The sequence below is a fragment of the Leucoraja erinacea genome, chromosome 23 (assembly GCF_028641065.1).
Source record: "Leucoraja erinacea ecotype New England chromosome 23, Leri_hhj_1, whole genome shotgun sequence".
NCBI classification, from domain to species: Eukaryota; Metazoa; Chordata; class Chondrichthyes; order Rajiformes; family Rajidae; genus Leucoraja; species Leucoraja erinaceus.
The window spans coordinates 2972295-2986862 of NC_073399.1; the positions used below are offsets into that span (position 1 = coordinate 2972295).

At 41.3% G+C, this 14568-nt stretch overlaps 1 protein-coding gene across 4 annotated transcripts in view; it reads left to right on the forward strand.

Moving 5' to 3' along the window:
• Nucleotides 1-13743: 13743 nt before the first annotated feature.
• The window catches only part of b3gntl1 (UDP-GlcNAc:betaGal beta-1,3-N-acetylglucosaminyltransferase-like 1), a 231925-nt gene continuing 231100 nt past the window's right edge, over nucleotides 13744-14568 (forward strand). For all 4 annotated transcript variants that reach the window (XM_055653669.1, XM_055653671.1, XM_055653668.1 and 1 more), the window contains exon 1: nucleotides 13744-14077. In XM_055653669.1, coding sequence (XP_055509644.1) covers nucleotides 13934-14077 — 144 coding nt within the window. In that variant the 5' untranslated portion in view covers nucleotides 13744-13933. The remainder of the gene's footprint in view (nucleotides 14078-14568) is intronic.

A 14568-nucleotide genomic window follows, 5' to 3' on the forward strand; every position in this document is an offset into this window, starting at 1 on the left:
TTTGATGAAATTCAGCGAGCAAACGCGATAATTCCCGATATTTTGGACCTTTAAATCTCCACGGCAAATGTCTGCTGTTCACTTCCGCTGTTTTTCCACCCTCAGTTCCCTCTTGTAATTACCTTACTTTCTATCTTTTTTTTTGCCTGAAAATTTAGGTCGCTGTGCTTCACGGTCACCCCGACTAGCACAGAAAATTTCAGCTCAAAAATCGGCCGTTTTCCATGTTTTTAACGGGTGTGAAAGTGCGTGTTTCCCCATTCACTAACATGTACCGAAGTGACATATGTCCTCCAGTTAAAATTTTCGGTCACGTGAGGGGGGATCTACGCTCATTTGACATTTGGTGAAATCACCCTATTAATGATTATTAGATATTTATTTATTGTGTTATTTGCCTTTAAAACTGCAGCATTGCTCCATTCACGGTGCATATGAATATTAAACACTCATGACTCTTAGATAGGATTCATGGCACAATTAGAAGATAGTTCTCCTGAAGAGCAGGTGATCAGGTCATTACTCTATGGGAAAGCATTTTGTGTACAAATTTGCTTCTCACTTGCAAATGTTAGAGCAGTGATCACAATTCAAAGTGGCATTATTGATTCTAAAGTGATATAGAATGTGATGACGTTATTTAAAGGAGTCTTGTAAATGCAAGATTTCATTATTTCGTTCTATATGTGTTTTGGCTTTCCAGGCCGTCCAAGCTTGGCCAAGGAACACATTAGACAATAAAATGCAAGAAATGTCATCAATTCTCAGCATGCCAGGCAGCATTTGAGGAGAAATAAACAAAGTTGATATTTAAAGTTGGAGACCATTCATTAGTAATTAGAGAGCAATTGTAATCCAACCTGTTTTCTCAAGTTAGATTTTATTTCAGATTTTCACCATCTGCGTTTATTTTATTTGCCGTGATTGTGGCAATTTGCATTCTGGGAGTGGGGCCACATGGCATTAATTTTCACAAATGATGGGACGTGCAGGTTCCAAAGTTAAAACTGTGTACCTGAAAAATACTTCACCAACCGTTCAAACAGAGGAGCGTGTGGTGATGTTACTGGGAAAATAAGTCAATGTTTCTCCTGGCTAAACACTGGGAGTTAATTTTTAACTTATATGTTAAAAATTGCATCAAAACAAGAAGACAAAATCCAAAGAGACACTCTGAGGAACAGATGAAGTGAAAAGCAGAAATGAGTGTATGTGGCATCATGTTAATAGTTTGGTGACACTCTCATAAGATCATAAGACAAAGGAGCAGAATTAGGCCATTCAGCCCAACGAATGTGCTCTGCCATTCAATCATGTCTGATCTATTCTTCCCTCTCAACCCCATTTTCCTGGCTTCTAACCTTTGTCCCCCTTACTAATCATAAACCTATCAATCTCTGCTTCAAAAATATCCAACGACTTGGCATAAATCTGCATTGATTGCACAAACCCTAAGCAACAAACCTTGAAACATGCCTGCATGTGTTGTTATAACCATGTTTTAATTTAATAGTGACAAAAGCTTGCTGCAGGGTTTATAACAGGGAGGAACCATATCATTGCCATTTCTGCATTATGAGATGTTTTTCATGAATGAGACTGCACCAAGTTATCTGTCTGTTCAAAAATAATAATCGAACAAGCAACTTCAGTTCCTTCAGCTCCTAAGAAAGACATTTTAAGCAGTAAATTCAGCATCATGGACAGAGATGCAATTTATTTAATGTGTGAATAATACAAAAGCCTTTGGGGGAAATGTAGCACTCTGAGAATCAATGAAAGACAAGTGCAAACCTTGTGGTAAAAATGCATCATTGGTCCAAAGGCATGAGGCAACTTTCTACGTTGACAGCATGTGATTTGCTAAATTAAAATGTTGTTATGTTTGGATTGCACACAGACGGAAGTTTCCTTGATCTCATTCCTCCAATGAGTTTGTTTGTTCACAAGATAGTCCCTACTAACACAACCGTGACACATCCAAAGCACAGAACAGGCCAGTAATTCAACATTGAGGAAGACTGAATTAGAGCAGCACTGTGGCGCAGCAGTAAAGTTGCTGCCTTACAGCGCCAGAGACCCAGGTTTGATCCTGACTATGTGCGCTGTCTGTACGGAGTATGTACGTTCCCCCCCCCCATGACCTGTGTGGTCTCCTCTGGAAGCTCCGATTTCCTCCCACACTCCAAAGATGTACAGGCTTGTAGGTTCATTGTGACTTGGTAAAAATTGTGACTTGTCCACAGTGTGTGTAGGATAGTGTTAGTGATAGTCGGATCACTCAGTGGGTCTAAGAACCTGTTTCTGTGCTGTATCTCTAAACTAAACTAAACTAAACCGTGCAGGAACCCATTCGCCGTCCAAACTCCTCTCCCATAGACTCCTTTCAACCACATATTTGCACTGGACAGGCTGTATGGTCGTGAGGTCTCCTATGGTCGTGAGAGGTCAACCATGACATGTCGCCAGTGGTCGCCTGTATAGTCATGAGAGGTCTCCTATGGTCGTGAGAGGTCTCCAAAGAGTCATAGCATCTTTCTGGTCACCGCTGAATTTTCAACATGTTAAAAATTTCAGCAGCCTATCACGGGTGCCAGCAGTCGCCTGTAAAGGTTGCGTAAGTGGGACAGGCCCTTTAACACTTAGATAGCTTATTACTGAATATGAAGTTAGTTATTATCCTATGGCATAAGTATGCATGTAGTTTAAATACTACTTTGGCATGTGGCTTGATTTTCCTGGTTGAGCACTTATCCCGGTTAGAGAACAAATAATTTATGTTTTAACAGTAATTCAAACTGAAAATTGTAAACTCAGTAGTTTATTTTTATGCACTTTCACTGAGTTTTATTTAATACCTAGAAAAAAGCTCAACAGGGAAGATTATATTAAAGTTTAAAAGCTCTTTGTTACATCATGAATAATCCTCGTCACAGCATTGGGCACAAACAAATTCCATTTCTTGGTCAGTGAACAAAACGTTTGAGACTTTTACTGCGATCCCAAAAATAACTATACCAGTAACATAAAAGCTGATTAATTACAGAATGCAATGTAGCAACCCCTTTACATGCCTCTTGGTATGCTTTGTAAATCATTAAAATAAAATTATTTTTTGCGTTTTGCAATCTGGGTAAACAGGGCAAAGCAGCCTCCAGAATTTTAAAGGTACACAAAAATGCTGGAGAAACTCAGCGGGTGCAGCAGCATCTATGGAGCGAAGGAAATAGGCAACGTTTCGGGCCGAAACCCTTCTTCAGACATTCCAGAATTTTAAAGGCAACTTTTCAAAGCTGAGCATTGCTCTTAACGTTGCCTGTTTTAATGTCCATGCCAACATGTAGGGAATACAAGAAAGATTTCAATTGTTTGCAAGATCAGCTCGGCATTAATAGAGAGATTATTGTGATTTAGAAATACCACAATTATAAAATCTAGCGATCAAATTAATTCAGCAGTAACTTTGAAAATAATTAGATGTGTACATGGAAACAAAAGCTGGAAGGCCTGTTGGAAAGACATGGTAATTGGATAATAAAATAAGTAAAAAGACTTATAGAGATACAAGAAACTGCAGATGCTAGAATCTTGACTAAAACACAAAGTGCTGGAGGAACCCAACATGTCAGGCAGCATCTGTGGAGGGAATAGATAGATGACATTTCAGGTCGGGACACTTCTTCAGTCTCCTATCTGAAGTATTTCAGTCTGAAGAAGACTTCTCACCTGAAACATCATCTATTCATTCCCACCACAGATGCTGCCTGAGTTTCTCCAGCACTTTGTGTTTTGTGGAAGAGCTTATAAGCCATTTAACTCCCTCATGCCGTTCCACCATTAGTTGATCTTTTACTCAGTACACCTTTTCACACTAACCCCTCATCTTTCCCTTAACATCTAAAAATCAAATAATCCCTGGATATAATATATTCAACAAATATGGCTCAATACCTTTCAGGGTAAAGAGCTCCAAACATCTACCTTCTTCTCATAGACAGTAGCTAGAGATCACGAATGACTTAACTGCACAAAGTTCAAGTATCTGCAGCTTCTTGTGTGGGTTCTGATGAGGCCAATGTAGGAGCCATAGGCTTTTCCACAGAAGTGTTAAAACTGGTTGTGTAGGAAGGAACTGCAGATGCTGGTTTAAACCAAAGATGGACATAAAAAGTTGGAGTAACTCAGCGGGTCGTGCAGCATCTCTGGAGAGAAGGAATGGGTGACATTTCAGGTTGAGACCCTTCTCCAGACCTGGTGGCTTGGTGGTTTATGTGATGAACTGCTTCTTCCCCTGCAAGGTTCTCCCAATGCATGGCCTTGACTTTCTCAATACCCATCTGAAAAGGTCCTTCTTCATGATTGGCAGTTTTGGCCCAGAGGTTGCCAGGATTAGGCAAGGATACTTTTCGAAGGAGGATTTGAACATACTCTTGAATCCTTTTCTCTTGCCCTTTTGGTAATCCTTTCCATATAATAACCATATAACAATTACAGCACGGAAACAGGCCATCTCGACCCTTCTAGTCCGTGCCGAACACATAATCTCCCCTAGTCCCATATACCTGCGCTCAGACCATAACCCCCCATTCCCTTCCCATCCATATAACTATCCAATTTGTTTTTAAATGATAAAAACGAACCTGCCTCCACCACCTTCACTGGAAGCTCATTCCACACAGCCACCACTCTCTGAGTAAAGATACTTCTATGATAATTCTAAAGATTTCCTATGATAGTTTCTAGGATAGAGTATAACTTCTTCCCAACAGACCTGCAACCATTTGTATTCTAGTGACAAATATACAAATGGTGTTGGGCAATAAGATCAAATAGAACAAGTTGTCCAACAACTTTAGGCTGTGCACGCCATACACAGGAAGAAGATTATTGCTGTTACAACATTCTGAAATAACAAAGGCTGTATGTTACATTGTTTAAAAGATTAACATTGCACATGTCTGAATAGAAGCGATGGCCTTTTATTTTCATGGCCTCTCGTGGTGCAATGGCAGCTGTGCTAAGAGACAACCGTGTCTAATTATAACAGGGAGGCAGTGGTGGGGGGAAACTACATGAAAACAGTTTTTTGCAAGAAGGTTTTTTTTCCCCTTGCCAATTTCCAAAGCTATTTTCAAGTGGTTCTCTAGTTCACAATCAAAGTCGCATTATAACCAATTCAGCCCATATAATAACAGCAGTACTCCCTGATTCATCATTAGCATTATGCCCAATTCACGTTGTGGAAATCTGTGTTACAACAGGGCGGCATGGTGGCGTAGTGATGGAGCTACTGCCTTACAGCGCCAGAGACCTGGGTTCGATCCTGACTATGGGCGCTTGTCTGTATGGAGCTTGTACATTCTCCCCGTGGACTGGGCGCGAGATCTTGTTTCTGTAAAGACCGACAGGTTTTGTAATTGGCTTGGTATAAAATGTAAAATTGTCCCCCTAATGCCTGTTAATGCGCTGGTCGATGCGGGTCAGTGGGTTTTCCGCGATCTCTAAACTAAAACAGCACTACCTGTAGTTTTCTTGTGCCTTACGCTACCCCAAAGAGGTTGTCCTGAGCTTGCTCTTTATTTTAGATTGCAAAATTGTTGCTTGGTACTATCCAATGTAAAATACTCCTAAATTTAGGAGTGAGAGGGGATCTTATAGAAACTTACAAAATTCTTAAGGGGTTGGACAGGCTAGATGCAGGAAGATTGTTCCCGATGTTGGGGAAGTCCAGGACAAGGGGTCCCAGCTTAAGGATAAGGGGGAAATCCTTTAAAACCGAGATGAGGAGAACTTTTTTCACACAGAGAGTGGTGATCTCTAAACTAAACTGCACAGAGGGTAGTTGTTTTTTCTTGTGCCTTACAGGGAGTTAGATGTGGCCCTTGTATAAAGGTTGTCCTGAAGGCAGGCTTGATACCTGGGATGATCATTTTCATATTGAATCGCAGGCTCGAAGGGCCGAATGCCAACTCCTGCCCATTTCTATATCCTATGGAACATCAACTCCCTATCTAACTTGTGAAACCCTTTAAGAACTGTGCACATTTTAACAAGATCATTCTTCTTAACTCGTGGGTATGGACATTGTATGCATCATCCCTCCTCATATTCCAATCCAGCCATCCTAGGAAGGATTCTGAAGAAGGGTCTGAATCACCAATTCCACCAACTCCAGAGATACTGCCTGTCCCACTGAGTTACTCCAGCATTTTGTGCCTATCCAAGGAACCAATCTGTGAAGTTTCACTGCACAAAAGTCACAAGCATGTCCTTCCTGAAGTAGTCCAGAGCCACACAAAGTATTCCAGATGTACTCTCATCTGAGTTCTATACATTGGGAGCAAAACATCTCTGGTGACTTTTGTACTCAAATCTTCTTGTTATAAACGTCAACATAGCATTGGCCATCCTAATTGATTGCTAAACCTTTGCATTACCTCTCGGTGAGTTTTTGGACAAAGACACCCAGATCCCTCCGAAGAAAAACGTTTCTCAATCCTTCAACATGTAAAAATACACGACCCTTCTATTTTTGCTGCTGAATTCTTTCAAGAAACCAAATAGGCTAAGCCGTCCAATCAACGTTGCTTACAATGTGGGATGTGGGTTGAACATTTTCCCAATTTAAAATGCAAGTATATATTTCAAACAGGCTTGACAATTTTAGCTGAGCCAGAATTCACAGGATTTTAACTATCTAGTAAAGTGTTCCCGAGGGTTAGTGTCAGTTTAAGTGATTTTTGCTTGACACATTAAACCAACACTCATTGATTTAAATGAAGAAACAAGGAATTGCAGGTGTTGGTTTACACAAAAGGACATAAAGTGCTGGAGTAGGTTAGATCATAAGATCATAAGATCATGACATAGATCATGAGATAGTAGTAGTATTAGGCCATTCGGCCCATCGTCTACCACCATTCAATCATGGCTGATCTATCTCTCCCTCCTAACCCCATTCTCCTGCCTTCTCCCCATAACCTCTGACACCCGACATAGGTGACATTTTGGGTTGGGACCCTTCTTCAGACTCGGTGGCATTTCAGGTCTGGACCCTTCTACAGTTTGAAGACTGGTTCAGAACCGAAACACCACCTATCCATGTTCTCCAGGGATGCAGGCCAACCTGCAGGCTTTACTCTAGTACTTTGTGCCCTGTTTTTTATAAATAATATGTGTTCTAAATTTGGCATGAGGCTGAATATTTACAAAACGTGTTTAAGTTGCATTTCTGCTGCAGCTACTGCTCTTGGAATGAACATAGTTCAAAAAGTAAAAGGCTCTGGGTTTTATCGTCCAACCTGACTTGAAGACAAAACCAACTTCTGTTTGATGACACATGGACTGTGTAACCATTGGGAGTCTATACCTGGTGGGCACCCAGCCATTTTCTAACCCTGAATTGTAAAAGTCAAAATGTTTAACATATGGAGATTCTCCCTCTCCTCTCTTAACTTACGTATATCAGTTTTAACCATCAAACTAGTCACTGAGGGAAGAACACTGAGCTCTCTTGTACTCTTGCATCCCCAGAGCTCCCCACTGGGCAAGACTGAGAGCCGAAACCAAGTCAAGGAGGAATGAAATACTTCAGATACTGTGTTGAATTATGACAGGCATTCCTGAAATAGTGCCAACAATGAACGATGAATGCCATTCACAATACGACCAGTGTTTGAACAATTAACTCATTTGCTGCTTTATGTATGTGTTACTCAAGATGGGCCCTCTGCCTGTAAATCTCTGCAGGACTATTTAACAAGGAAACCAGTTCTGAATATCTTACCATCTGAATGATGTTCCATATATATTAGCGATGCCATGGTTGGCGTGCAGACCACAGTTTAACGCTGTGTAACGTAAGGGATTGAGAAACATAATAGTATGGATCAGGATTCTGAATGACATGTGGAAAGACTTAAAAATGTAGGGTCTGTTCAAGAATATTCAAGATTGATCTGATGGAAATATTAAAGATCTAAACAAGATGGATACTAGCAGCCAATTTCCTTTGGGTCTGAAGCAAGAATACATAAATATGAGGTGATTGGCAAAAGACAGGACAGAGGACTGGAGAACTGTTTTTTAACACAAAGTTTTGTAAGTTTGTGCCGTAACTGAAGTAAAAAAACAAGTTGAAAAATAATTTGTAAGACTACATTAGGTGGGTGGCTGGAGGTTAGGTAGGTAGCTGGTGGAAGGGGATGTAAATATGGGAACATAATGAAGCATAAACTTCAGATTACCATATGAATGACGGAGGAGATAGGATGGCATAGCAGCACAGCTGATGTAGCTGCTGCCTCACAGCGCCAGAGACCCGGGTTCGATTCTGACCTCGGATGCTGTCTGTGTGGAGTTTGCATGTTCTCCCTGTGGCCATATGTGTTTTATCCCACATATCAAAGACCTGCGAGCTTGTAGGTTAATTGTCCTCTGTAAAATTGCTCCCTGTGTTCAGGGCGTGGGTGCGAAAGTGGGATACCTTAGAACTAGTCATCAGTGTAGACAAGGTGGACATGTTGTATCTCTAAACTAGACTAAAGTACCAAAGTGGGCTGTTGGGCTTTGGGTCTGCTTTTGACTGGATCACCATCACCTTAATTATACTTAATTTAAGCTTTTCAGCCTGTCTCTAAATTTCAGGCTTAGACACAGAAACACAAAATGTCTATTCATCTTAACTAATCCCTTCCTATCTCTGACATCCCTGAATCCAGTGATGGGGAACCAGCCAAAAGGGCAAAGGGGCTGAATATAGTTCACACCCAGCTTTATACCAGCAATGTCCCGCATAAGAATCCTGAGTGGTTCACTAGTTTTACATTATCTTAATATTTGAAATTTTGACATTTTGAAAGTTAAGATGCATTTAATTAAATTTGTTTCATTTTAACACATTTTTAATGCATTTAATTAATGCTAATGATTTAATAATATTTGAACAGTTCTTTAACCTCAGGGACAAGTCCTCTGTTCAGATGCTCAATCTAGTTTCTGGCCAGTTCAGAGTCAGTTCCGTTTCATGGGATATCGCAGGTATCGAGGGTCGAGGCTACCTTATCCACAACAGGTTTAGTTCAGGCAGACAGGTATTGCGTCAGTGAGCTCAAGCAACAGGGTGGATCCACAACAACCACCCAGACAATTTAGATACACTACAAACAAGATAATCGGGAAAATTCTCCAAATGCCATCGGTGAACTTTTTTTGGCACGAGGAAGCCAGTGCATCGTTAAAATGCTAAGAATGTGGAAGCTCCCGGTTTTAATGACAATATTTTTGTCTATGCATTCAATTTCCACACGCCCTCTGAAGAGTGAACCACACCAAAGCAATACGATCCATTGGATCATCTGTACTCATTACACCAACAAAAAAAGTAGCAATGATCAGGACAATCATCCTGGTGTTATTTTGACTCCTTCTCAACCATTTAATTTCATATTTTGGATTTTAGGATTAAATAGAGTTGAAGTTCACTGTTAACTGGCAGACTCAAGAGCCTGCAGATGCTGGAATCTGGAATACAAACAATTAAACAAACAAATGTTGACATTTTGCTTCAGGACCATCGTGATTAGGACTTTGACTTGAAACGTTGACAACTCCTTCCCCCCCTCCCATAGACATTGATCAACCTGCTGGATTCCTCCAGCAGATTGACTGCCATTCACTGTTAACAATCAGAGTTGTCTCGTGAAATCCCAGGCCACGTGCAGTCTAGTAACAGAGTGGACACAAAGTAGACTTGAGGATCATTAAAAATACAGAGTCTATGATTTCATCAGCCTCACATCAATAAAGTCACTATTTCCATTACGTAGACCTTGACATTGGTGAAAGCACTACAATGTTAATTTTAATTGCACCTGACATCAAGTTGTCACTGGGCTGTTCCATGCATTTGGCCTCAGTCTGCTTCTGTAATTAACTATTGTGATTTAGGCACAAAGGAGATGTTTCGGGTCAGGGCCCTCCTTAAGACTCCACCTGAAGAAATGTCCCGGCCCAAAACGTAACCTCTCCATGTTCTCCTGACCTGCTGAGTTACTCCAGCAATATGAGGCAGGTGGTTGAGGTAGATACATTTGGGATAGGCATATGGATGGATGGGGACAGAATGGAGGAATGTGGATCGTGTGCAGGCAAATAAGAGTTGGTCTTGACATCATGTTCAGCGCAGACATTATGGGCCAAAGGGACTGGTCTTGTGATGCACTGTTCTATGTTCTTCCAGAGAGAATGCATAGAAAAATGGTCAAAAAAGTGTTCAATTCAATGTGGCAAATTTATTTGTAAAACATCAGTTTATTTACCCACAATATCTAACTAAATAAATATAAATCCCACAATTATATGAATGAATCTTTTTGCCATCTGTAATACCATTATTTAAATGTTAGCTCAGGAAAATAAAATCAACCACCTTTACTCATACAAATATGAATCTATTGCATGCAGGATGTGTTAAGGCTTTCCACTAGTGCCAGAGCACACTACATCAAGCTGGAAATGTTGGCACACCTTGCTATTTCTGCAGCCAAAATGCCGAGGGAAGGGCCTTGCTCCGATTGATATGGAAAGGCAGTCAAACAAAAGTTTCTAAGGCACTCACAGAGAGAAGAAAATGATTAGCAAAGCTCAACCCAATAATTGATGTTCTCGGCAGAGGACCAAAGTCTGCCCTATGATCTGGGTGAGGGCCAGCCCCCCCCCCCCCCCCCCACCCCATCCCCGGACCAAAGAATACATTTTCCCATGATTTAACAACACATACCATCTGCCCTGCGAGATTTTGAAGCATTTTATACAGAGTACTTATTCTTTGAGTCTCTTGAGTTACAATTATTTCATCGACTTTCCAATTCACGTTTGAGAGAAAGTTCAAGATGGGATTCTCAACTACTTTAGTTTGGTTTAGTTTGGAGATACAGTACAGAAACAGGGCCTTTGGCCTACCGAGTCTGTGCCGGCCAGCGATCTCTGCACACCAGCACCATCCTGCAACTAGGGTCAATTTGCAATTTTGCAGAAGCCATTATTGAACCTACAATCCTGTACGTCTTTGGTGTGTGGGAGGGAATCGGGGCACCCGGAGTAGGTCTGTGTGAACACGGGAGAACGTACAAACCCCGTACAGACAGCGCCCATGGTCAGGATAGAACGCGAGTCTCTGGCGCTGTAAGGCAGTGACTCTATCGCTGCGCTGCTGTGCAGCCATGTTTTAATCTGTTCCATTTCAGTGGCGTTCTGTCCTCACCATTTCCTCTCCCTCTCAGAATCACAATAGTCCTTAATTTCATTTTGTACTCTGCATTATGATCCTCCCCTATATCCAACGCCTCCTGGTAACATCATGCTGACATATCATCTATGTACTTCACTTTCAGCATTTCAAACCACTAGTTGCCCACATGACAGTCTGGCTAACTCATTTACAATTCCCTCAGGACAATCGATCTCATTCTACAGATTAAATTAAAATGCCCTTTCTGTACAATCACTGATGATGTAACTCCTGTGCTTTGAACTCCTCCCTTCATACCATCCAATGCCCTAAACATTCAAACATTCTTTCCAGGTGGAACAGTAATTTACTGCTGATTCTTTCGATGTTGCCGTTTACTGCTCTTGATGGTGGGACTAAAGACAGATGAGAGTTTGTGGACCCTCTCCATAAAATCAGAAAACCTGGCCCCAGCTATGAGTCACCCGATACTCTCATGCTCCACCACACTCCCATTTTGACCTTTCTTCTGAAATGTCTCAATGGAGATGAAAATAAATTCCAAGAACATCATTCATGTTTTGAGCAGGTACATGATTTGCATCCAGGCGGCACGGTTCAATAGTTTCACATCATTGAGTTCAGATAGCTTCTTTCACATCATGATTCAATCTATCCTCACCGGATTTCTTTTGACTCTCCGCATCCTAGAAACATAGAAATTACAGGAGTGTCTGCTATATTGATTGCTGATCTCCACTTGTATCCCACCTGCCTTCTCGCCTCCTTGCTAACTCCCTCTTAAATATAGCCAATTAACTGGCCTCAACTACCCTCTCTGGCAGAGAGTTCCAGAGATTCACCACTCTCTGTGTGAAAAAAGTTCTCCTCATCTCGGTTTTAAAGGATTTCCCCCTTATCCTTAAGCTGTGACCCCTTGTCCTGGACGTCCCCAACATCGGAACCAATCATCCCGCATCTAGCCTGTCCAACCCCTTAAAATTTGTAAGTTTCTATAAGATCCCCTCTCAATCTCCTAAATTCCAGTATTATGATGACTTTTTATCGAAGTCCTGAAACATTCCTCTGGTGTCTCTTTCCACAGATGCTTCCAGTTATGATGACCTACTGTCTCTTTCCAAGATTCTAACAATTTCTCTTTTCGTTTTCTAGCGTCGACAATTTTCCGATATCTGAAAATCTTGATGAAAACTGTGCTTCCCCTTATGATTATTATTTCTCTTAATATTTAATGTAGTCCTTAATATTTTCTCAATCGTTAATGTCTAAACATTTGACAGGCCCAATGATGCTTCACAGCCGTGTTGCCCAACATAAATTGACAACAAATATAGATATACATTAAGGCATATGACCAGGAATTGGTGACGGACATAGATTTTAACGATTGAGCTAAAGAGCAGAGGGAGGGTGGTTTAGGGATGGAATTCCAGAATCTGGGAACCTGGCTAATGAGCACAAGATGATGATGGTGGACGAATTAAACAAAAAGACACAAATTCAGGCAAAATCCATGGATGGGTGACGTTCCTAGTCGGGATTCTTCTTCTGTGTATAGGTATTTTATTAACACTTCTTGATGTTTCCTGACCAAGGTGCAACATTAAATATGAAATACCTGTATTTCAATCCTAATTGTACATCTTAAAATTTTAGGAGTTTATATATTTGGTGTATTTGCATTGAAAAGCTGCATATATGCTACATAATGCTATTGTGTTACACTTGTGCTGCATAATGCTACCTATGTGTTGCATACACACTGCACACATGCTGTATACATGCCACACAATGCTACATGCCACACAATGCCATACACATGCACCATACATGCCATATACATACTACATACATAACCACATACATGCTACATAAATGCTGCACAGTGTCACATACATGCTGCACAATGCCACATGCATGCAGCACAATGCTACATACATGCTGTACAATGCCACATACATGCTGTACAATGCCACATAAATGCTACATACATGCCACATACATGCTGTAGAATGCCACATACATGCTATACAGTGCCACACATATGCTGCATACATGCCACATACATGCTGCATACATGCATACATGCCACATACATGCTGTACAGTGCCACATACATGCCACATACATGCTGTACAGTGCCACACACATGCCACATGTACATGCCACATACATGCCACATACATGCTGCCACATACATGCTGTACAGTGCCACATACATGCTGCATACATGCCACATACATGCTGTAGAATTCCACAGACATGCTGTACAGTGCCACATACATGCCACATACATGCCACATACATGCTGCATCCAGGGCAATGGGCTGAGACAGATGAAGCTTTTCCGAGTTGCAAACTGTGTGATTGACAGCGCTACTGACCAATCAGGAGTTGAAATTGTATCAATGGCTGGGGAATGGGCCAATGGGTGGCGGCAGGGGGCGGGACGTATGCTGGTCGCGGCGGTACAGTACTTCCGGGTTCTGCTTCTTCCATTCGGCTCAGTTTCAGAGCAGCGCTGCTCCAGATTTGTTTTGTCCTATTATATAATTTATATGACGTAACCAAAAGAACAGTCTAGGTTGGGCAAGTTTTTGTCAGCTGGGGGCCTATGTAGTTTTAGAAGGCCTCTGTGTATTTTTTATTTTATGCAGAGACTGGGGCAAATCTTTTATTTCAATGTCGGTCACTTTTGTATCAGGTCCCAGTAAACTCTCTCAAGGCCAAGTCGAAGATACTACTCGTTCCAAAGTAACAAAACACGGAGGAAGCAGTGACCAGCGCAGATTAGATTGTGGGAGGGAAGATTACCTAAGTGATGTGGTATGTTCAGCAGCTGAAATGAATTATACATTTTCATACATAGAGTTTGTACAAGTTTGTTTTTGTAATATATATAATAGTGATGCACAGGAACAGTTACAGCTTACATTCCCATTTTATTTCAGAGATGGTTAGTGGCGTTTGATTTGGTGCTTTTACACTAGCTCTCCATTTATTATTAATTCCCTTCCCCCAGAACATCTTTCCTCTATATATTACCAAAGCTGATCGGAAAAGCAGCTTTAAGGATGTTTTAAAAGTGACATCAGTGCCTTGGTAGGCATCCTGCTGTCTGGGAAAGTGTTGGAAAAATGCTTCCCAATATGTGAATTCTGAACAAAGACCCGCTTATAAATCCTGACCAGCGATTATGGCGGTACAATGGTAGAGGTGCTGCTTCACTGTGCCAGAGACCTGGGCTTGATCCTTAACCTCGGGTGCTCTCTGTGTGGAGTTTGTATGTTTTCCCTTGTGACCTTGTGACTTTCCTC